The 23497-nt window shown below is 34.5% G+C and overlaps 3 protein-coding genes and 1 pseudogene across 4 annotated transcripts; all 4 read right to left on the bottom strand.

Annotated features, from left to right (window-relative positions):
• Positions 1 to 120: 120 nt before the first annotated feature.
• Positions 121 to 1252, bottom strand: LOC147940907 (uncharacterized). Its single transcript, XM_087458311.1, has 4 exons — positions 1223 to 1252; positions 835 to 1050; positions 636 to 731; positions 121 to 285 (listed from the first exon to the last, which is right to left on the bottom strand). The coding sequence occupies exons 1-4, from the start codon at positions 1250 to 1252 to the stop codon at positions 121 to 123; spliced, it is 507 nt and encodes a 168-aa protein (XP_087314437.1).
• Positions 1253 to 4108: 2856 nt separating this feature from the next.
• Positions 4109 to 5900, bottom strand: LOC104700416 (tropinone reductase homolog At2g30670-like; annotated as a pseudogene). The gene is made up of 5 exons (XR_015562812.1): positions 5836 to 5900; positions 5528 to 5735; positions 5220 to 5435; positions 4484 to 4599; positions 4109 to 4427 (listed from the first exon to the last, which is right to left on the bottom strand). The product of XR_015562812.1 is annotated as a tropinone reductase homolog At2g30670-like (transcript).
• A 4532-nt stretch (positions 5901 to 10432) lies between these two features.
• Positions 10433 to 15139, bottom strand: LOC147940906 (tropinone reductase homolog At2g30670-like). The gene is made up of 3 exons (XM_087457258.1): positions 15028 to 15139; positions 10957 to 11063; positions 10433 to 10856 (listed from the first exon to the last, which is right to left on the bottom strand). Exons 1-3 carry the CDS (start codon positions 15059 to 15061, stop codon positions 10665 to 10667), a joined length of 333 nt encoding a protein of 110 aa, XP_087313384.1. The 5' UTR covers positions 15062 to 15139; the 3' UTR covers positions 10433 to 10664.
• Positions 15140 to 16147: 1008 nt separating this feature from the next.
• Positions 16148 to 19528, bottom strand: LOC104700415 (putative 3-hydroxyisobutyryl-CoA hydrolase 3). The gene is made up of 13 exons (XM_087460231.1): positions 19402 to 19528; positions 19251 to 19331; positions 19020 to 19152; positions 18845 to 18924; positions 18680 to 18763; positions 18493 to 18577; positions 18312 to 18421; positions 17436 to 17557; positions 17165 to 17225; positions 16955 to 17053; positions 16787 to 16888; positions 16656 to 16697; positions 16148 to 16582 (listed from the first exon to the last, which is right to left on the bottom strand). Exons 1-13 carry the CDS (start codon positions 19435 to 19437, stop codon positions 16448 to 16450), a joined length of 1170 nt encoding a protein of 389 aa, XP_087316357.1. The 5' UTR covers positions 19438 to 19528; the 3' UTR covers positions 16148 to 16447.
• Between the last annotated feature and the right edge of the window lie 3969 nt (positions 19529 to 23497).

Raw genomic sequence — 23497 nt, 5'->3', positions numbered from 1 at the left:
CTGAGAATCAAACACCCATCAATCCTTATCATTTTTCAGACTCTCAATCTGATTCCTCCTTCGTCTAATGATTGTTGAAGTATGGAAAAAAAAACTGGTATTTTATGTCTCCTATAGCAATCATTTTTCTTTCGACTTTTGAAACCATAGAAGCTCCTCTTGTTCAAGTAATACATCAAATTCTTTAATCAATCCCTCCTCTTTGACAAGCAGTGCATCAGTCTGAGTAATATCCAACAAATCTTGAACAGTTTTCATCTCATCCACCAACTGTTCTTTATGCCGCTGAACATCTCCAAAAACCTCTTTATTCTACTTTCGTAAGACCAACCGCAGCTCTAATTATGCTTCTGCTGTTTTCACCTCACCCTTCCATGACGTTGATACCAACTCTTTGAAGCTGTCGTGCTTCAGCCAAGCCGCCTCAAACTGAAATGGTCTTCTCCTTGGGTCTCCTTTTATTTCTGGTTAGAGTTGCACATACAATGGTGCATGATCAGAAGAGAAGAAGGAAATAAGTTTCATTGTAGCCTCTTGCCACTACAACCAGGTTTGAGCAAAACACAGAACTCGATCCTACCTCTTAGCTACAAAAATTGCTTCAACCCTTTCTCTTCTCAATGTAAATTGGTTACCTTGAAAACCAAGATCAATGAGATAATGGTCATTGATCCATTCTCCAAATGCCAATGAATCTGCTGAGAGACAACCATTACCTCCAGTTCGCTAATCTACTATAACAATTGTATTAAAATCCCCACCAATTAACACTGGACCAGTAATGCCATTAATGACCTCTTTGAACTTTTCCCATAACCTAATTCTTCGACTAACAGTGGGAGCTGCATAGAACATAATCAAATTAAGAACCTCCAACCCATTCTCAATTTTTGCATGAATTAACTGCTCAGGCGACTCGACAATATCTATCTCTTCAATATTTGATCTGGACAACAACCACAAACCTCCATGCTGTCCCACCACATCCACTCTAAAAGAGTTCCCAAAACCCAGTCTTTGACAAATTTGACCTGATCTGTTGCCTCCTACCTGAGTTTCGAACAAAGCCAAAACAGCGGTATGAAATATTTTTAGGATATAATGGATTGACCTTCTAAAAGTGGGTTTATTCGCCCCGACAATTCCATTGCAAGCAATTCATCTTACCACCTCTAATACAAATTTGAACCAGTAGGGATAGCTATTGTGCGGTATGATTCACCGTCTTCTCCACTGATGATTCACTCCGCATCACTATTCAACCACCAGAATTTGCAGCGTCTTCTCACCTACTAAGAGAGAATACCCCCCCCCCCCCCCTCCATTCTCAGTAAACCTCCCGCGCAACCCATGTTTTTTCTCTCAACTCTAAGGCCTTGAATGGCAAGTAAATTCTACTATAGTTTTTGGATTTTGTTTTTCAAAAACCAATTTTTTCTCCATTCAAGATTTTACATTAAATAGATTTCCTAAAAAATAGGAAAACTAGTTTTTAGCTTTTCTTTACAAATATTAACAAAAACTAGAATCCACATAATTACAAATTTTAGGGAAAACTTACGATTCTTTTTATTTTTTTATGTTTCTTTATGTAATTATTTTAAAAATAACTTTCTTACAAAAAACTAAAATCTCAAAAATCAAAAACCAAAAACTAAAAACCAAAATCTATAATCTAAAAGCCATTTAAAAACCATCTTCCATTCATGGCCTAAGTCACTTGCCGTTTGTAGAGATCTTAATTTTCTCTCTTAATGATCCAAAAACCAATCCCCGCATGGGCCGATAATTTGTTGATTTGTGGGGCCTAGATCCATTAGGAAGTCCTGTGCTCCTCTCTTGGGCCTCAAAACGTGTCCCTTTATCCTTATTCAAACTTCATCCCACTAAACTGGATTTTGCTTGCGTAATACTCCTTCCCTACCTGATTCGATATACACTCGTTTTCCTTATTCTCCTCCGATATTTTTGAACATTCCATTATCGCCTCAATTATTGAAGCAAGAAACAAAGATTAATACGCAATGCGGAAGCATAAACAAAATACATCAAGCAGTCGAACAAGTCAAAGTAAAATTAACAAGACTCGTGCAGCCATGACTCATAAGTGTATCTCTTTGTTAAACAAAGAAACTTTACAATTTCAAAATTACTCTATTCCACATTTTTGTTCTACCTTTTTTCACAAAATGATGTTTTTCAGAAAATGTGTTTTTTCCCATAAATGTTGCATGACTTTTTTACGCATTATTTTTTATTTGTAATCGCTTGTATCAGCATTTTTATCTTTTTGCTTTGTTTATATGTATATACTAGATTAGCATAGGTTAAAATTTATTTTATTTATATTGTAATTTTTATATAAAATATAATTTATGTGATTGTTTTTAAAAGTTGTTAAAAGTTTTTTTTTGGATAAAATATCATGCAATAAAATCATATGCTAAATATGATGGCTTGAAAAAAAATACATATTTTGTACGTTTTATGTTGTTAATGATTCTAGATAAGTACCCGTGCTTTAACACTGGTTAAATTTTATTTTATATAAAATTTTGTATATTTTATATTTTAAAATAAAATTTTAATATGTTGTATTAGTTTGTGTATGTCAAGTTATTTCAACAACGTATATTCTACATCATGACTTGAATGTCATTATAAGACATAATTTTGTAATTTTGGTTTTTAAAAAGCGAGTTATTATATTATGAGTAATTTAATATATTGTTATTCTTTTTGTTTTAATATACTTGGTTTCTTGAAATTCTTTCATATTATATTGACATTGCTATAACAAATTAATTTAGAGTGTTTATAGTTTCTAACTTTTATATCAAGTTTCAATATATTAAAAAAATATTTCGAAATAAATTATTTTAAGTTTATTATATTATATAAAATTATAAAATCAACAAAAAAAATATGAAATTGAATTTCAATATTCAAATTTTGACATATTACTCAGTAAAATTTTTAATTCAATAGATATTATTTTTAAAGAATAATATTACTAAAGCTTGAATATTTTATAGATTGAACAATTTATATTTATTTTTAAACATTCAACTTATGATATATCTAGAAATAAAACTATTTATTAATTATAATAAATAATATGATAATTTACTTGTTTAACAAAATAAACTCATATATAAAAAAGAGAGTTGAAGTACAATGATAATTAACAAATTAATATATTAAGTTAGATAACAAAAGATTTTATTTGATGAATAATTTAATAAAAAATAATAATATGGTAAGTTAGATGATATGATTCTTTAATATTCTCTTTAAGATTTTGACAGTAATATAATTTTCCAAAAATAAATTAAATTTGCACCGACTATTTAATTTGTAACCAATTAATTTATCAATTAGTGTATAATTTATTTGTAACTAACTTATTAAAATTATATAGTCTACAAAACTAATATTGTGTTCTTCCATTTTATTATAAAGGATATACATCTGCATTTAAATGTATATCATATCAAAATGATTAAAATGGATTCACCACATTCTTCTACATATTTGGTCGGATGGATTGATAGACAAGTTCGGGATCAGCTCCTGGCGATTGGTCGTTTGGGGGATCGCCGGTACGATGAGGCCTTTCAAGTGTAGCTACTCCGTGTGTTTAGTTCTTTTTTCTAATCTCTGAATCAATGTTTTGGTTTCAGTTATAAACTCTCAGCCTTTGCTGCACTAGTTGTATCACTCTATTTTCTCTTTTAAATATAATTTAATATTATTTAAAAAAAATATATATTTTTATGATCTTAATTTAATTTACAACTAAATAATTTTAACGAAAACTAATCGCGATTCTAGGTTCTGACGGAAAGCGGATTCCAATATTGTCTTGCCAAAATTGTGAATTCACAGTTTTGACAGATTTAAACGTAATTAGTTTTTTTTTTTTCGGTGGAAGACTGTATTCTCCAATATTCTTCCCTAATTTGTTTATTATATGGTTTTGGCAAAAAAAATGCAGTCGACATTTCTTTTGTTACTTTCTATGGGAAAACAGTAGTTTGCGATATTGGTGAGAAAAACAAAATTCCGCGATTTTGGTTTTTGACAGAAAAAATCAATGATTTGTGGGTTTTAGCGAAAATGATATAATTGACCTGCTTTATGATCTCAATTTAACATTTTGTAACATAAAAGAAAACCCAACACATAAAGTAAATAGACGCGTACGAGCATCACCGACACACAAAAGTCTCGGCTCAAGCATCTGGCGTGTAGGAGAAACCATTGACAGTGAGATCTCCATCAACACAAATGGTCTGTCCAGTAATATACGACGCTGCAGGTAGACACAGAAAAGCCACAAGTGATGCAACCTCTTTAGGCTCTCCGGCGCGACCAAGTGGAGTTCTACTAACTAAATTCTTCTCGTAACCGGCGTCTTCAAAAAACTGGTTTTTTTTTCACAAGATTGTAAGTCATAAGAATGAAAGTGTATGATGTTAACTGGAAGTTAAAAACAAATTTTAAAAATGGGCTGGAGAGGGTTTCATTAATTACTGGTTCTAATGCCATCTCTTGCCCATTCACATGCCAAATTTTTTGCTAGTTGATTCAAAGCGGCTGCACATACAGACAACCAAAAAGATAAACCACGTACGAGACCTTTATTGAAATGAGTGTAAGTATAGTGATCCATTAATATAATTTAATAAATAGCATAACTGGTGCTTACGTACCAATCGATACCTCTTTCTAAGCTTGATATATGTTGGGTTAAAAGTATTTGTGTTTTCTAGGTTATGAATCTCAATTATAAGTTAAGATGATTAGAATTAGTATAATTTTGCAGTACCTATTTTTCTGACTAGTATACGTATTAGAAAAGATCTTATACGATTTTTACTTTTTTTTTTAATTTAAACAATTTTTATTGTTTTAAACAATTCATATGTTCATATACGTAATAAAAATATTTTTATAGTTAGAATTAATTTTTATTTTTTTTAGAATTATTTTCTTACTTTTTTAAATATTACTTATTCAATTTTTATTTTTTATCATTATCTTTTATTTTACACAAATTTTTATTCGATAATCAAATCAATTAATTCTTTAACAAAAACAAAAACAAAAATTTTATTCGATAAAATTAAAACCAAACTTTATGTAAGAAGATATCAATACTAGTGCATCTAGTATAATAGAAATTCTCTCTATTGATTAATAGTCAGTGTATGTACCTTTCGTTAAACTATAGATGGATCCACACTCCATTGATACAACCCCTGCAACTGAGGAAATAAAGATGATGCTTCCAAATTTAGAAGCTTTAAGGAGAGGATGTGAAAGTTGGCTAAGATGATAAGCAGATTCCAATTTTGTTGACATATGGATGGAGAAATCGTGTGACACATATTCAATTGTTGGCTTTGTACGAACCAGCCAACGTTGTTAACCTATGTTGAACAAAGATAAATCTATATGTACTTAGTAGGTACATTTCCTATATGAGAATATGCTTAGTTTCTTTAAGGTAAGATTAACTCACAAGAATGTTCAGCTTGCCATCAAACATCTTTGAGACGGTGTGCATAAGTGTTTCCCTTTCAGAATGACAGGATACATCACAGATTGAACCGCTGACTTGAAACCCTTTCTTTTTCCATTCGCTTAAACTTTGATTGAGGATTGTTTCAGATATATCGCATACATAGATTCTAGCTCCAAGACCAGCTAGCTCCTCTACGATAGCATGCCTACATCATTCCAATAAAAAATATATATATAACAACGTCTTAATAAAATCCAGAACAATGGGTCACAAATATGATATAGCTAGAGATTAGAAAGACCAACCCAATTCCGATGCCTCCACCAGTTACAAGAGCAGTCATACCTTGAAGACTCCATCATTTATCCATTTTTTTTTTTGTGTGTGCCTGTGAGTATCAATGACTAGAGATATAAAACATGTTATATAGAGAGACAAATAAAATAATATAATACTAGCTGGTGACCTTTCGGAGAGCGGATACATGATGCGGCAATTAAAGAAAAATGTCGATGACGCAAAATAAAAAGAAATTATATCAAAAGAAAATAAATTAAAATTTGATAAAGATAAATCAAGTAAATTATTTACACACAAAAAAATAGTATTCTGATTTATACTCGTGTAAATGTTTCAAAATAAATGAATTTCTTGTCTGTGTTATATTATTTTATGTGAATATCGAATTGCTCTGTGTATGATTTGAGTGTTAAATGTTTGTTACGTTGTTGCTTTCTTGATTATATTAATTATGACGTAATAAATCATATTAGTTATATGATATTGCTGGAGTACATCTTAACTACTAAAAGTTTATAGGTATAGAGAGTATTATCTGACACTATTTTCCAAAATAATTAAGACATAGGTTCGGTATATGTTGTAAACATAGGTCAGAAGCCAAACTGATACACAGGTTAGGTAAGTTCATGAAAAAATAAAGAATAATGTAATCATTGCGGGCAAATTTGCATGGGGGACTAAAGTAATAGCGAAAGAATCGAATAAGTGACAGCTTCTATGACGACTTAGACATAGATTAGTAAAAGTAACATGCAATGCACATGCATGGTCGAGAAAAGTACAAAGGAAGACTAAAAATAATAAAAAGCCAATGAAAGTTGAACAATTCTAAGGTTCCGTGTATGAAGATACGCATCAATTTTGATAATTATTTAAATAAAATATATAATGTGGTGTGTTTCTTCCCTTTCGTAACAAGTCATTTTAAATGGTCAGCCTAAAGGCTTTATTAAGCTACAGAGGGGTCTTCGTCAGGGGATCCTTTATCTCCTTATTTATTTATTTTATGTACGGAGGTCTTAATTGTCAATATTAAGAAGGCTGAAAGAGAACAGAGGATTTCGGATATCAAGCTAGCTCGAGATTGTCCCACTATCTCACATTTGTTGTTTGCTGATGATAGTTTGTTCTTCTGTAAGGCAGAGGCAGCTGAATGTTCTACGGTATTGGGAATTATTAAAGATTACGGGAAAGCGTCTGGGCAGGAGGTCAACTTAGAGAAATCATCCATCATGTTTGGCAAAAAAGTTTCCCCCGAAATAAGGACTCAATTGAAATCGGTAATGGGAATCTCCAAAGAAGGTGGTATGGGTTTGTATTTGGGTATCCCGGAAAATCTCCAGGGTTCGAGAACTAAGGTTTTTAGATACGTTAATGACCGTTTGGATGATCGCGTGAATGGTTGGTCTGCAAAATATTTATCGAAAGGTGGGAAGGAAGTTATGATTAAATCGGTAGCGTTGGCTCTCCCAATCCATGTTATGTCTTGTTATAAGTTGCCAAAGGAGCTAACGTCTAACTTAACTAGTGCTATCTCAAATTTTTGGTGGAAATCTAACGATAAGGCCCGCGGTTTGCACTGGGTTGCTTGGGATAAGATGTGTAAAGATAAATGTGACGGCGGCTTGGGGTTTCGTGCTTTGGAACAGTTCAATGATGCTATGTTGGCTAAGCAGTATTGGCGGTTAATTCACTACCCAATGTCTCTGATGGCTCGGGTTTTGCGAGGTAGGTATTTTCGGAATAAACATCCTTTACAGGCCAAGAAGCCTTATTCCCCCTCGTTTGCTTGGCGGAGTATTTTTTCAACTAAAGGATTGGTGGAATATGGATCACGATGGGCGATAGGTTCGGGTTGTGATGTCTCGGTATGGCGAGATCAATGGATTCCGGAAAATCAACCGAGACCAGCTAATGGTCGAGGAGCGCAGTTACATCCCAATTTAATGGTCAACCATTTAATTAATCCAATTACGAAAGAGTGGCATTTGCCAATCCTAGAGGAGTTCATGGATCCCGTAGATATTCAGATCATTTTATCTATGGAGATCAGTAAATCCTTTAAACCGGATAAACTTATTTGGCATTTCACTAAATCAGGGAAGCATTCGGTTAAATCCGGTTATCGGCTCGCACGTGAGTTAGTTAACGAGGTCGAGTATGGACCGACGTGTACGGCTCTTCAGGCGCAGGCTTGGAAACTTGAGGTTCCTCCAAAGATTCAACATTTTTTCTGGCAGATTGCCTCCGGTTCCCTCCCTGTGTTGGAACGCCTTCATCATCGGAGAGCCCAGTGTGATCCTTTATGTAAACGATGTGGCTTGGCGGTAGAAACTATCAATCATGCACTTTTTGAGTGTCCCCATTCTCGTCGGATCTGGGCTTTGTCCCCGCTCGACTTACGCGTTGATGGTTTTCCATATGTTTTATTTTTCCAAACTTAGATTTCCTATATTGGCGGGCGTCGTCCCAGTCGGTGACCACGGATATAAGCTTCCGTCTTCCTTGGATTGTCTGGTGTATCTGGAAAGATAGAAATAAAAAAGTTTTTCAGGGTATATAGGCAGAGCCAGCTGATATTATCACTCAGGCGACTATGGATAAGTTGTTATGGGAGGAGGCTAAGTCCTTCACTTTGGTTCCTTTAGATCCTTTACCCTTGGAGATTCGGCTCCCTGGTCCCCGGTGTCAGGTCGATGGATCTTGGAAGGCTTCAGATCCTTTGGAAGGGTTAGGTTGGTGGTTATGTAATAATGAAGATAGAACGTTATTAATGGGAGCACGAAGTCGGCGACGCGGACCATCACCTCTACATTCGGAGCTTCAGGCGTTGATTTTGGACGATGGCTTCCATATTGGCGACGAGCACTCAATGTCAGAGTTTCGAGACAGATTGTGCTGAATTAGTGGCGATGGTGCAGTTCCCTGATGATTGGCCTGCTTTTTCTAATCTGTTGGATGAGTTTAGCTCACTTCGTTCATCATTTCCATCCTTTTTGCTTTTGAGGATTCCGCGTACGTATAATGTACGGGCTGATTGTCTTGCCCGCTCTTCGAAATTGTTAGTTTCTGCATCTACCTTTGTAAACTCTTTCCCTACAGTTTGGGCAACCAAACTTGGAGTTATCTTCTAATTTAATGTTTGGTTGATAAAAAAAAATATATATAATATATATATATATATTTAGATCTTACACGTTTTTAAAAAAAAATTTAGGTGAATATTCGACTTTTCTTTTTAACTAAGAATCAATTAAAATTTAATTTTGGGTGAATAATATTCAACTTATATATATATATATATATATATATTTTTTTTTAATGACGAAAAAATTATAACATTGATTGGTTTATCTACATTTATTTAATTATGAATAAAAATAAAAAATGCAAATAGAATAGAGCACAAAAGACAAACTACTCACCTTCTCTACGTCAGCAGAAAATTTCAGATTTTTCAATGAGATTTGAGTTTAAAAACAAAGTACTCCTACTTTTTTTTTCTTCTATACGTTTCTTTATAACATGTATTAATTAACTCTACCCAAAAACTTCACTTCATTCTTTTTGTAGACATTAATTTGTTTCTTATTGTCTTATTTTACTTAGAAACTAGGACTGATCTGTACATCATAAGATAATATTTGTATATATATATATATGTAAAATAATTGATATTTGTAATTTTTAATCAAATATTAAAGTTTTATATAAATTTATTTTATCCGCAAACATTTACAGTATCAGATAAGAATAACTGAAAAAGTATTTATTAAATTGTAATATATATTATTTAGTTTCCATTTTAAATAATTTTGGTTTTAAGTTATAAATTCAGATTAAATGATTAGAAATCATGATGAATATTAGAATATTTATTAATTACCAGATTTTATTATTAATGATAGATATTACAAATATATATAGACCATATACAGAAAAACTATTATAATTAATGAGGATCTGAATCATTGAATTTGGCTATATATTTTAACTTTAACACATCTGTAAAATGATACAAAAATATACTTTAAAAATGTTAAGATAAATATTTATTGTTAATGATAAAAATTAGAAATATTAAGATATCGATGAATGACGATATATAGAAAAACTATTATAATTAATGAGGATCTGAATCATTGAATTGGGCTATATATTTCAATTTCGACCCGATCCATAAAGATGCAACAAAAATATATTTAAAATATGTTAAGATAGATATTTATTGTTAATGATAAATATTAAAAATATTAAATATTAGGATCTCGATGAATGACCATATATAGAAAACTATTGTAATTAATGAGGATATGAACCATTGAATTGAGTTATATATTTCAATTTTGACATGACTCGTAAAAATGGCACAAAAATGTACTTAAAAAAAAATAAGATAGATATATAATACAATATGCATTTTAGTTGTGTCAAAATATAGAAACCTTGCATTTGTGTAGAGTAAAATGAAAAGATAATATTTTTATGAAGAATTCTTGTTGTTAAGAAAAAAAAAAAAAAAAAAACTTCTAAGAAAATTTGTAGAAAGCTTGAGAGAACTTAGAAGAGGAAGTTTTGATATTTGGATTTTGGGATGAATTATGAAGTAATAGATCAGAAGGGATTTTTGAGCCCTCATATTTCTAACACTTAGAGCACCTCCTTTTGACAAAGGCTTGCTTGTACATGTTTTACATTCACATAGCCATATTGCGGGTGCCTATTACAGTTTTAGAACATATTCACTATTTATTTAATATAGTTTCAAATGGATCAGTTTTATTATAGCTCTTGTACGCTGTGTTCGTCACCAACACACACAAGTCTCGACTCAAGCATGTGGCTTATAGGAGAAACCATTGACAGTGAGACCTCCATCAACACAAATGGTCTGACCAGTAATATATGAAGCTGCAGGCAGACACAGAAAAGCCACAAGTGATGTAACCTCTTTAGGCTCTCCAGCGCGACCAAGTGGAATTCTATTAAACAAACTGTTCTTGAAATCGGCGTCTTCCAAAGTCTGAATTTTTCACAAGATTGTAAGACATAATAAGAAAATGTGTATAATGTTAACTGAAAATTAAAGAAAAAACAAAGAGCTGGAGAGAATCATTAATTACAGGTTGAGCCATTGCAGTATAGATAAAATTAGGAGCAACAGAGTTGGTTCGTATGCTATCTCTTGCCCATTCACACGCCAAAGTTTTTGCCAGTTGATTCAAAGCTCCTTCAAATAACAAAACGAAAAAGATAAACTACGAGACGGTTATGAATCCCAACGAAAACTAAACTTTGTATGAGTGTATAAGCTTCTTAGGACAACCGATCCAGTAATCGTATAATTAGCTTTATATATGTCATGTTTGTGTATCAATACAAATAAATACCTCTCTGTAATTTTGTTACTGAATATGAATGGAAACCCGAAACCCCTATATTGAAAGTTTTAAACTGACACTAGGATCATATATGTTTAGAAAAAAAAGTATTTCCAAATATCTCAATGCATCAGTTTACTATGTTATAAATCTCATATATGATTCACGAATCAAGATTAGTGCACCTTTAGCCAATGCCAACTTATGATTTTGTTCCAATGGAAATGCAGCTGGTTTGGCGCCCAAGAGACCTGTTTCTGAAAGTATATCCAATGCATATTTTCTTTGACACAAATAGATTCCAGCTGGACTACGAGCAACTTCAATCCCCAAAAAATATTTTAGAGCACCTAAGTCTTTCATGTGAAAACATGCATTTAAGTACCCCTTGAAACTATCAATAAGATCAAGAGAGCTGCCTGAGATTATCAAATCATCAACATAGACTAGTACGTGGAGACGGTGATCATCTCTCTCAAGCGTAAACAAGGAATAATCGGAATAGTTCTGTTCAAAACCGTATTCCGTCAAAGCCGTCGCAAATTTCTCAAACCAACATCGAGAAGCTTGCTTAAGACCATAAAGAGATTTGCGTAAGCGACAAACCTTGTTTTTATCTTGATCCTTAGAACGAAAACCAGGAGGAAACTGCATATAAACCTCCTCATCTAAATCTCCATGAAGAAATGCGTTGTGTACATCCATTTGTTGCACTTCCCAGTTCTTAGAAGCTGCTTGTTTAAGGAAAGCCCGCACTGTAATCATCTTGGCAACATGAGCAAAAGTTTCACTGTAATCTTCTCCTTCGATTTGGTTATTTCCAAGAACCACTAACCGAGATTTATACCTCTCAATCGTACCATCAGATTTAAACTTAATGCAATATACCCACTTACAACCTAGAGCTTTCTTTCCAGGAGGAAGATCTTCAACAGTCCAAGTGCCAAGATCCTCTAGAGAAACAATTTCATCAGTCATAGAATCACACCATACATCAATTTCAACAGCATCTTTGAAATACTTAGGCTCCACTGCTGAAGTAATTGCCAAGATATACGCTTGATGAGCTTGAGAAAATTGAGAGCTGGAGAGATAATTATCCAATGGATATGGAGTAACAGATGGAAAAGGCTGATGAAGAATTGTTGTAACGTAATCTGCAAGCCTAACAGGTGGTCGTTTCAGTCGACAACCAACACCAAGTTTTTGTGGAGGAGCTGGTGCAAGAAGTGGTGATGACGTTTCAGAAGAAGAAGCCAAATTTTGCGGAGAGGATGATGGACTCAGAGAATCATAGTGTAACATCAAGTTTTTCGGAGCAGGAGGAGACGAAGTGGATAACAACTTTGAAGAATATAAGTTTGGAGTAGATGTCGGAGTGAGAACAGGGACAAAACAAGGACTGTCAAGTGGCAAAGGCGAAACAGAGTCATTTTGTGGTGTTGAATCTGCAACGTCGAGACGTGATGTTGATGACGTAGGTAATTCCAGATCAAAGAAATCATGCTCTCCATCTACCAAACGAGGCTGAACAGATGGAGATGAATAAGAGGAAGACGTGTGTTGTGTTGCAGAAAATGGGAACATCATTTCACAAAAAATGACATCTCGTGAAACAGAGACAACACCTGTTTCAATGTTATAGACTCTCCAACCTTTCTTAGCAAAAGGATAACCCAAAAAAATAGATGGATTACTGCGAGAGACAAACTTATCACCACCAGTTTTCTGATTGTGAACATAGCAAAGACAACCAAAAACACGGAGATGATTCAATGGAGGTGATCGGTTATACACCAACTCAAACGGAGTTTTTCCCTGGAGAAGTTTGGTAGGCGTTCGATTGATTAAATAAGCTGCTGCTAGTGCACAATAACCCCAAAATTCAGTTGGAAGATGAGCTTGAAAACGAAGAGCGCGCGCAACATTGAGAATGTGACGATGCTTACGCTCTACGCGGCCATTTTGTTGAGGAGTACCAACACATGAAGTCTCATGAACAATCCCTTTTTCCGAGAAGAACTTAGCTAAACAAATGAATTCGGATCCATTGTCACTTCGAATTGTTTTAACTTGACAAGAAAACTGTCGTTCAATGAGAGCAATAAAATCTTTAAGATGTTGTGGAGCAGCTTGTTTAGACGAGAGTAGCTAGATCCAAACAGCTCTAGAAAAATCGTCAACAATTGTCAAAAAATAACGAGATCCGCAAATAGCTGTAGTTCTATATGGCCCCCAAATATCACAATGAATCATCTCAAAAACTGAAACTTGTCTTATTATTGCTTAAAGGAAAAGAATCTCTTGTTTGTTTGGCACGGATACAAATATCACATGTCTTGGAATCAAAATCACTAGTACTAGAATCAGAAAACTGCAACAACTCTAGTGCCTTAGAAGAGGGATGACCCAACCTACAATGCCAAAGCTCCATAGGTAATGAACTGGTTCCTTGCATTGCTGCAGCTACTTCCACTCCTCTAAAGAAATAGAGTCCATTCTTTTGTTCACCACTACCAATCAGCATTTTCGTGATGCGGTCCTGAATAACACAAAGTCTATCAGTAATCTGGAAGATACAACCACTGTCTCTGGTTAATTGTGACACAGAAATAAGATGACACTGTAGCTCATCAACAAAGTAGACATCACTAAGACTAAGCACTGAACCCAATTTCACTTTTCCCTTTTTATGTGAAGTTGTATAGCGACCATCTGGAAGCTTGATTAGGATTGGTGCCATGTCAGAAATGTCGTGTAAAAAATCAATGCTTCCCGTCATATGATTAGAAGCTCCTGTGTCAATGATCCAAGATTCAAGAAAATTCGTACCTGAAAGACGATCACGAGAAGTCTGCTTTCGATCATTAAGCATTTTCTTCAGAGCTGTCCATTCAGTGTCACTTAAACCACTTATTCCCACTCGATCAGAATCAGTGAGGAGTGCGTGTGCAACAGAAGGAACAGAGACAAGAGGCAAGTTATCGCCAGAAGACACATGGTTCACACGAGCAGAGTCAGGTGGACGGGGTTTGACGCCATTGCTAGGAGTAGCGAGTATACCGCGTCCAGTTCCATGTTGTTCAGACGGTCCACGGTTGTAAGGTGAGCCAAACTTATTTCGATTTTTCTCACCAAACCAAGGTGGATAACCAATACGTCGAAAACAATTCTCAGCCAAGTGACCCAATTTCCCACAATGTGAACACACAATCGAATTGTTACCTTTGTTATCCGAAGCACCTCGATGTAGTGATGATGCTTGAACAGCAAAACTCAATCCTTCGATGCGTTCATCATTAGTCCGTGAAGCCAATTTAGATTCTTCATCTTGAGTAAGTACGTTATATGCTTCCAGTGTAGGAAGTGGATCACGAGAGAGTAAATTTGATTTCACAGCTCCATACACAGATTCATCCAATCCCATGAGAAATTGATGCAATTTATCTTCCTCACGTTCTTGCTGAATTTCAGTTGCAGTTTTAGCTCTTCGATAATCAGACAAGCTACTCCATAGCTTTGTCAATTGACCATAGTATGCCTCAATCGCAAGTCCTTTTTGACGACAGTTTGCAAGTTCTAATTTAAGTCCTTTTTGACGACAGTTTGCAAGTTCTAATTTAAGTTCATCAAACATAATTTAAAAATTATAAACTTATATGGAAATTCTCTTATATGTTAACTCAACATATAAAGTTAAAAGTATTTATACGTATCGTATATATATATATATACTATTCACAATACTATTACGTACATCTAGTATAATTGAGAATCTCTATATTGATTAATATTTAGTCAGTCTATATGTACCTTTCGTTAAACTATAGATGGATCCACACTCCATTGATACAACTCCTCCAACAGAGGAAATAAATATGATGCTTCCATATTCAGAAGCTTTAAGGAGAGGATGTGAAAGTTGGCTAAGATGATATGCAGATTCCAGGTTTATGTATGGTTATTAGAATAAATTGTGAAATTACTTCAAACCCATTAGAATAAAATTTCATGTTAAAAGAAACTTAGGAGACTTTTAAAAAATTACTTCAAATCAATTGGAACATAAATTTTATATATGCTAATTAATTAAATATAAATATGTTCAACACATCTATGTACTACACATATTGTAAAACACATAATAAATAATAGTTCATTATATATTAGTGGTTATGTGCTCATTATATATCTAAGTTATGTGCCAAATCATATATCTTAACTTCAAAAAACTTATTGGTATAAATGTGTCATCTATGAATTATCAACATGGTTAAACTATAAAGGAAGACTCAAATGATCGTTAAAAAAAAAGACTCAAACGAAAGTTGACAAATAGAAAACAAAGACTGGAAAATCGTGTACCATGCCGAAGGTTCCGTGTATGAAGATGTAACATGTTCTTTTCAACTTTGTGCAACTCTCTTTCTTTATAATTTCATATCAATAAAAATATTTCACAGTTTGGTGTTTCTTCAAAATTGTTTTTCCTTTCTTTGTTTTTCTTGATAATTAAAGCTTTAGTGATGCTAAAGAAAGAGATATGGAATTATAAAGAAAGAGAGTTGCACAAAGTTGAAAAGAACATGTTGATGCTAGAGTAGGAATGTGTAAGACATGCCAACGTTGACATTACATTCATGTGCCTAACAATCTTCGTCATGATATAGTTTTTTATTGTCTCAGTTTACTTAGAAATATGTCTTGTACTTCTAGTCGACCCATCTTTTCAAACAAACAAAAAATTACGTTATGAAATCATTTCTTTTCCCCCACAATCATCTCCCTAGGTTGGATTGATGCGTAACACCGAACACTAAAAATGTGGTTTTGCTAGCATGGTCCAATCAGTCATATACTCATATTAATAGCACTAATTTCGAGAGAAACAATTCATCTAAGAATATTGGACGTTGTTAACGTATACAAATACTTCGGGAAGACTAGCTCATAGGTTTGAACAATAAACAATCAAAATACAATATACGAAACAAGAAAATTTAATGGAGGCTTACTACTTGCCAATGCGAACACCTCATAACTTGGAAGACTCAATTGAATCATGAGATATTGTGCTCCTAGAAAAAAAGGAGGAAATAAGGCACGTTTGTTCTTATTTGCTACAACATAAAGAAACAAAAGGAGTTCAAACACTTAATCTTGATATTTCGGGTTTTGGTCTCTTCGCTTGGTTTTCTCAATGGTTAATGTCTCATCACACACCATTTCTTCTTCACAGCTTTGCTGCGATTGATGAAGCACGCAAGTTGTTCCTTGGCGGAAACTTTAGATCCTCCAATCCCTCCAATCTCTCAAAGAACTTATCTACCATTCTATCCTTGATGTCCTCCAGTCGCCTTGGCTCCCACTATATATTTCAGCAATATATCAACAATATACATATCAAAAAAAACAAAAAACAAAAAAAAAAATTATTAAACCTTTGGGTTCATATCTTTGTCCACCAGTATGGCTCTACACCCCTATATAAGTAAGACACCTTATAATTACGTCTACAGAAGACAACATGACAAAATGAAGATATATATACAATTGGAAAAGCCAACAAAACCTCCACTATGTCTTTGCTTAAATCTCCCTTCATCACATGACACACCATTCTATAGTCACGAATAAGGCAGTGCCCCACCCCCTGTAGTCTTCCTTCTCTTATCTGAAATATATAAATACAGTCAGCTTTGTCTCATTATATTGCATGTAGCACATTTTGGGAACTAACCGATCTAAGAGATATTTTAAGGCTTGATGGTGAAGCCTTCTTCAATGCTTGAGTGGTAGAGGAGATCCAGTCATCTGGTCTCTGAGTAAACTCTCTCTCCTAACCAATGCATATATGACGGTAGAGTGCAAATGTGCAATGTTAAAGGTAACTCAGTGAACTCATGATCATCGCAAGCAATCATTTCCTATGTCATAATGAAAAACTTACAAGTGCAGATATGATATCCTCCACTGTTCTTCTCGAGAAGCACCTATGAATGACATCTAACCTGCGTAAAGAAACAACTTCTGTATTAAAGATCTACTATCACATGGATGCTATAAAGGGCGACTGAAAGCTGATACCAATACATGGCTGAAGTTAACAAAACATGTAACGTACTCATAACTAATAATATAGAATATATTTTTGCACATTACTTAGAATTCTTGTGATGATGGCATGAGAAAAGTTCTTAGGAAAAAAAAGATACACTTGCCTGTGGTAAGCACTGTTCTTTTTAACGTGCGGACGCTCAGTGTATGCATCAAGAATTTTTGAAGCAAAGCTTGGATCACTTGAACCAACTGTACAAAGATCTGCTTCTAGTGCAGTTAACCTCTGTGGAAAGTAGTACCTTACTAAGTAACGATCCTTGACGAAGCAAATAGTGTTTTTACAATTTAGCTATATAGAAACATTTGAAGTATATATATTTTCTTTCAGAATGTCGAAGGAAATTTTGACTTGCCATCCATTACACTTATATAAGTGAAAACAGTCAACACAAACCATTAGCCCGCAGAAGAAAAGCACCCCGAACTTGATTGTTCCAAACACTATAACTATAGTGCAAGATACGATTGAAATACCTCAAATAGTCCTTGGCAAAAAAATACCAGTCAAATTAAAGGATAGATTTGTTACAGATTATTAATTTGTACAATATGATGTGCGAGTTTAACTAAAACCCGACAAAAATTAGTGTCCATTAGTTCGAAAAAAACAAAAAATTCTAGAGACCATATTACAAGAAAAATTATGGTTATTTTTTATAGTATCAAACAAGTTTCTTAATACAACATACTATCATGTAGTAATTAAGTATATAATAATAAAAAATAAAATATAAAATATTATGTACTGAAAAGGAAGAAGTCCTAAAAGTCTAAAACCAACAAACTTTGGTTACGTTGAGGCAGAGCCGTCGTTCATGTTGTAAAGGCATTAATCTGCCCTAGGCCACCAAAAAGTTATCAAATTAACGGCCACATTAAGTTTTGCTCCGTATTTACTTTAAATTTTACAAGAGCCCTACTTTAATTTTAGCCTAAACATGGGAAATACTAATGATGTAAGAAAAGGAATTTCATACCGTTGAGGGCACAAAATGAGTTGCAAGACCACAAGCAAGCATTTCGGCACCATCTAACCTAGCTCCTGTGAGGCCAACATACTCTCCAGGTATAGATTTAAGAAAAAGACCTAAAAGATAAGAGGGCAAGATATAGGCTCGAGTTTTATGGGCATGCAATTCAAGTTAATGACTTTGTTACCAAAAAAGCCAGGGAGCCTTGACAAGAAATAGGAAGCTCCTACATCTGGAAAGAGCCCTAGAGCTGTCTCAGGCATGGCAAAAACCTTGGAGAATCTCATAAAATATGGAAGTTACACATGAGCATATTTGAGATCGATATCTATCTGTCATCCATGTATGGACATGATTAAGAAAAGTATACGTACCGTGTTCTCAGTTGCAATGCGGAATCGACCATGGATGGAGACACCAGCTCCAGCTCCCATGACAATACCATTCAAAATTGAAACCTATAATGTCGAAACGATATGGAAAATGAATGAATGAGCTACACACTCTGACAAATTAATTTCACTAAAAGATGCTGAGACCTGAGCTTTGCTATACGTGGCCAGAACATAGTTGAGCGTATATTGGTCTGCGAAAAAAGCGGCACCGAGTCTCCATTTGCCTATTCCACGTAGTATTGAGAAAGAGTGTGTAGAAGCTAAAAATAAGCACAAGGAAACATAAAGATGGTTATGGGAGGGTGATATTGACATATACCTTGTATGACGTAACTAAGAAGAGGTGGAATGTCGCCACCAGCACAAAAGGCTCTTCCCTGACCCTTTAGGATGACAAGTGTCACACTAGGGTCCTCCTCATATGCACGGAATAGTTGCAGCAACCGGGAGATCTAGAAAAGATTGGTTCAAACCAATTATGTAACTATATATATAACTAGCTAGTATACACAAAATGGAGTAATAAACAACAAGAGGAAGGATTCAATACCATGTTATAGGACAGAGCATTTAGCTGCCTGGGTCTGTTTAATGTCAAGATTCTAACACTTGATTTCTCTTCCACCAAAATCTGTGATCAATATTGATTAAGAAAGAGAGAAGAGCTGATCATCGAGTGTAGTTAAGAAGATAAAACAGACCTGAGAGTGAGAGGCCATCTCGGCGGACGTTGTCATCTTCTCCCCTTCGTTCTTGCGGGGAAAATATATACCAGAACAGCTAGGAGATTCAATATATATGTAGTTCTTTCTTCCTTATAGTTAGGTCAATTTTAAATGTTTTTTTTGTCGATTAATAAAAACTGATTGTTAGCAGGATGGTGAAGTGTACAAATAAACATATGACCACACATCTAAACTAATTAAATGCATCAGTACCTACACGAATAATTGAATTTGTATGGTGACATCTTATATAAACAAACATAATTTATGTGACCAACACAATAACCACTATTTGTTATTTTTTTATTTAACCCGATATTTCCAATAGATGTTGTGTCATTTGTGAGGGATGTGAGTTTAACTTGATCACTACTTCTTTCTTTATATTGAGATGGTTATCACAATGGATTATGGAGTTTTGTTATTACGCTGAACAAATTGATTTAAATTAAAAAAACAATGCAAAATAATAAATAAAAGAGTGTAAATTCAGAGGATCAAAAAGGTAGGCCTAGAAAATTTCTCAGGAAATTATGGAATATCAAATCAATAAATTAATTAGGATTCAAGAAATTAAAAATCAGATCTAGAACTCTAAACTTTTTTGTAAAATAAATCAGTTCTCACTCCAAATATTATCTAATTTTAAAACCAGAAAATCCAAATTTCTTTGTAAAATTCTAGGTTAAAAATCAGCTTTAAAAACAAGTTTAGATTGTTCACAAAATTACTAAATCAAATCTCTTTGCAAGAAGTAATTTCGCTCATCAAAATGTTTATCAGGAAAATCAATTATATTCTTATATCAATTTATTTTCCTAGACTATTAATTCTAGATGGCCAATCAAGGATTAATATGAAGAACAACCTATGATGAAGATCAAGAAAGATAATGAATCCTAAAAATAACAGATCTAATAAACCATAAAAACCCTGTGAAAAATCCTGAACCTAACAAACAAACTACTCAGACATATTCAATGAAGAACAAAACATATTTCTGAATAATAAGCAATTGAAATTAAAAGAGTAAAGAGGGAGTTTATGAATTCTTCTCTCAAAGCAGTTCAGATATCTCTCTCCCAAAAGCTCTTAAAATCTCACAGGGTTGCAGAAGAATAAAACTTGCTAGAAAAATAACTTCAGGGTTTCTAAAACCTAAAAACAATATATATATGTCCTAAAACACGTCAGAGACTTGTCTTGCAATTATGGAAAACTTTGGGGCAGATTTGTTAAACTTCCAAAACTTGGGTCTTCTTGGCTAACAGGGGTGTCGACCGACACCAAGAATGGTGTCAATCAACACCATTTCTCTGAATCGATTCCAAGTTGATTTCCTCCGGATTAATGCTCCAAAACGATCCAAATTGCTCCACTTTGCTTCATCCATGCCAAAATCCTAGAAAACTTGTTAATACTCAAAAACATCGTAGAAAACAAATAAAAAACTCAAAAAGCACACTTATATCATGGTTAAAAACCGTAAAAACCATGATATATCAACTCCCGCAGACTTAGCATTTGCTTGCCCTCAAGCAAAACATAAAATTAGACCTTTGAAAGAGGTTTGAAAACGCAGGAACTCATCTTCTTTTTAAGGTAATGCCATGATCATTCAAACCTTAATCCATATGCTTAGCAGACAAATCCAAATCTAACCACCATGTACTTCTCCGTTGACATTCATAGCATCCCAAATTCAAACCAAATTCCACTACTTCCTCCATTAAGACTTCATCGGTGGGTCTCATCAATTTGATCAATGTCAAGAACCTTCTAGACTCATTCCCGTACTATACCATAACAAGCAAGATATAACTTGTACAACACGTGGTACTCTTTCTCTCCCCCAGACTTATTCTATCCTTATCCTCTTTTGTGCTTTGTTTTGCTATTTTTTTTACTGACTTTTTTTTCCCGATTCAAAGGTGTAGGCGAATAATGGGGTCATCGGTAATTTACCTACCCCTCGCTTCCAGACTTTGTGTGATCATTTGACTCAAGAGGAGAATAACAAAGTCACATGTAATTTACCTATCCCTCTAAACTGATCAAAATCATCTCATCTTTTTTTTTTTTTTTTTTTAACAAAGCTCTCAGGAATAATCTCTTCAACTTGAGTAAGGGAGAGGAGGACCATTTTCTTTTGAAATCTTACTTGTCAGGTATGAAAATCAATATCCTTGATGAGTTAAAAAGAAAAGTACAGAAATTACCTCAGACTTTTATTGATTCTGTTGGAAATTTGGATGTCTCTCGTTTACTGGTCAGCTATTGGATTTTTTCATTAGTCGGATTTGTGGATTCAATCTGCAGCATTAATCAGCCAAGGTAATACTCTAAAAAGAAAAACCACTGTTCCCAATAAAATTTTGAAAAATTTGACTGAACAAAAAAAAATACGGTTTTGACACACCAAAAACAAAAACTATGTTAGTAGTTAGTACTAACCTCCCCCAGACTTAAACGATACTGTCCCCAGTGTTTTCAAGTAAGAGGAAAGCTAAAAGAAACAAAAATGTATGGAAATTGTAATGAAAAGATGAACTGATTCTCGGGTTACCCAGCGGTGTCGACCGACACCATTTCAGCGTCGATCGACACTCATCATGAATGGTGGTTTTTGGCCGTAACTCCTTGTTAGTGGCAGTTAGTTGTGTTGATGTGTTGTTGGATCAATCTTTGGATGATTATTCTGTTAAGAGACACTCAAACACAAGTTAAAAGCAACATGATAGATAAATAGTTCATAATTTCAAACAAATTTCAAACAAAAACTGACTCAAAGCAAAAAGAAGAAATGACTCAAAAAGAAAAGAAAAACCTAGAAATGGGTTGCCTCCCACTAAGCGCTTGACTGTGTTGAAGCTCAGGCGTCCGGCGGATCAGAACGTGGCAGTGAATGCCTCCGAGAAAATGTCCTCTTCATCCAAGGTGGGGTATAAGCTTCAGGTGCATGAGGTCTGCCAAGGATGTGAGGAACAGGACCAGGACGGGATTTAGGGACGGGTTTGCTTCTTTTATAGCTTGCAAAATCATCAACAAAACAAACAAGCGCTCTACGATAATCTCGTGGCTTGGTTAACTACAAAACAGTTTTTGTATCTTTGAAGGTCTTATTGATGATAAGAGGGGGTTTGTGTGAAGAAGATGTATACCTTGACCTTACCTGAGGACTCTGGAGTATGGAGGGGTGAGTCTTCTGTTTGGGAACAGCTTTCTGACTTGAACCATAGAGGATGTCTTGCGAGCTCTCAGTTTTGGTCAAGTGTGGGCTCGGTCGTGGAGGGGTGTCGACCAACACTTATGGTGTGTCGATCGACACTGAGCCTGATGCTCTTGTTGCAGAAACCTTCTGAACAGAAAAAGTCTGTCAGTCAATAGTAGGAGCTCTCCTCAGCTTATCCATCTCAAAGTTTATACTTAAACCCTCCACATTCAGTGTTATGTTTCCCTTCTGCACATCTATGATGGCACCAGCTGTAGCTAAGAAAGATCTTCCTAAGATAAGAGGATCTTTAGGCTCAGTATCATACTTCAGCACCACAGAGTCAGTGGGAATCATGAAGTTTCCAACCTTAATTAGGATATCCTCTAAAACACCTTCAAGAATTCTCTGTGATCTAACAGCGACGATAAGAGATATCTTAGTTGGCTTGAATTCTGTCATCCCAAGTCTCACAGCAACAGAATGTTGCATCAAATTGATACTAGAACCTAGATCACTGAGCGAGTGAGGAAACCTTCCGGCTGAGATAGAAAAATCTAACACAAAACTTCCATGATCAGGTAGCTTCTCTGCAATTCTACTTTGGATCACTGCACTCACATTCTCAGAAACAACCACCTTCTCTTTCCTCTCTTTCTTTCTTTGAACAGGCTGGTTCAACAGAATTGCACTGACATCTTTTGTAAGTAGTGCTCCTTCCTCAGGGCTCAAACCATTTGATACCATTCTCTTCACATACCGCTTAAGTCCAGGAGAAAACTTGACTGCATCAACCAAAGGCATCTCTATCATCACCTTATCCATCATTGCCTTGCATCTAGCTTCCTCAAGCTCCTGCTT

This window comes from Camelina sativa, chromosome 7 (assembly GCF_030686135.1).
Source record: "Camelina sativa cultivar CO46 ecotype springtype chromosome 7, ASM3068613v1".
NCBI classification, from domain to species: Eukaryota; Viridiplantae; Streptophyta; class Magnoliopsida; order Brassicales; family Brassicaceae; genus Camelina; species Camelina sativa.
The sequence above is the reverse complement of the archived record's forward strand: the minus strand, read 5'-3'. Positions and strand labels throughout refer to the sequence as shown.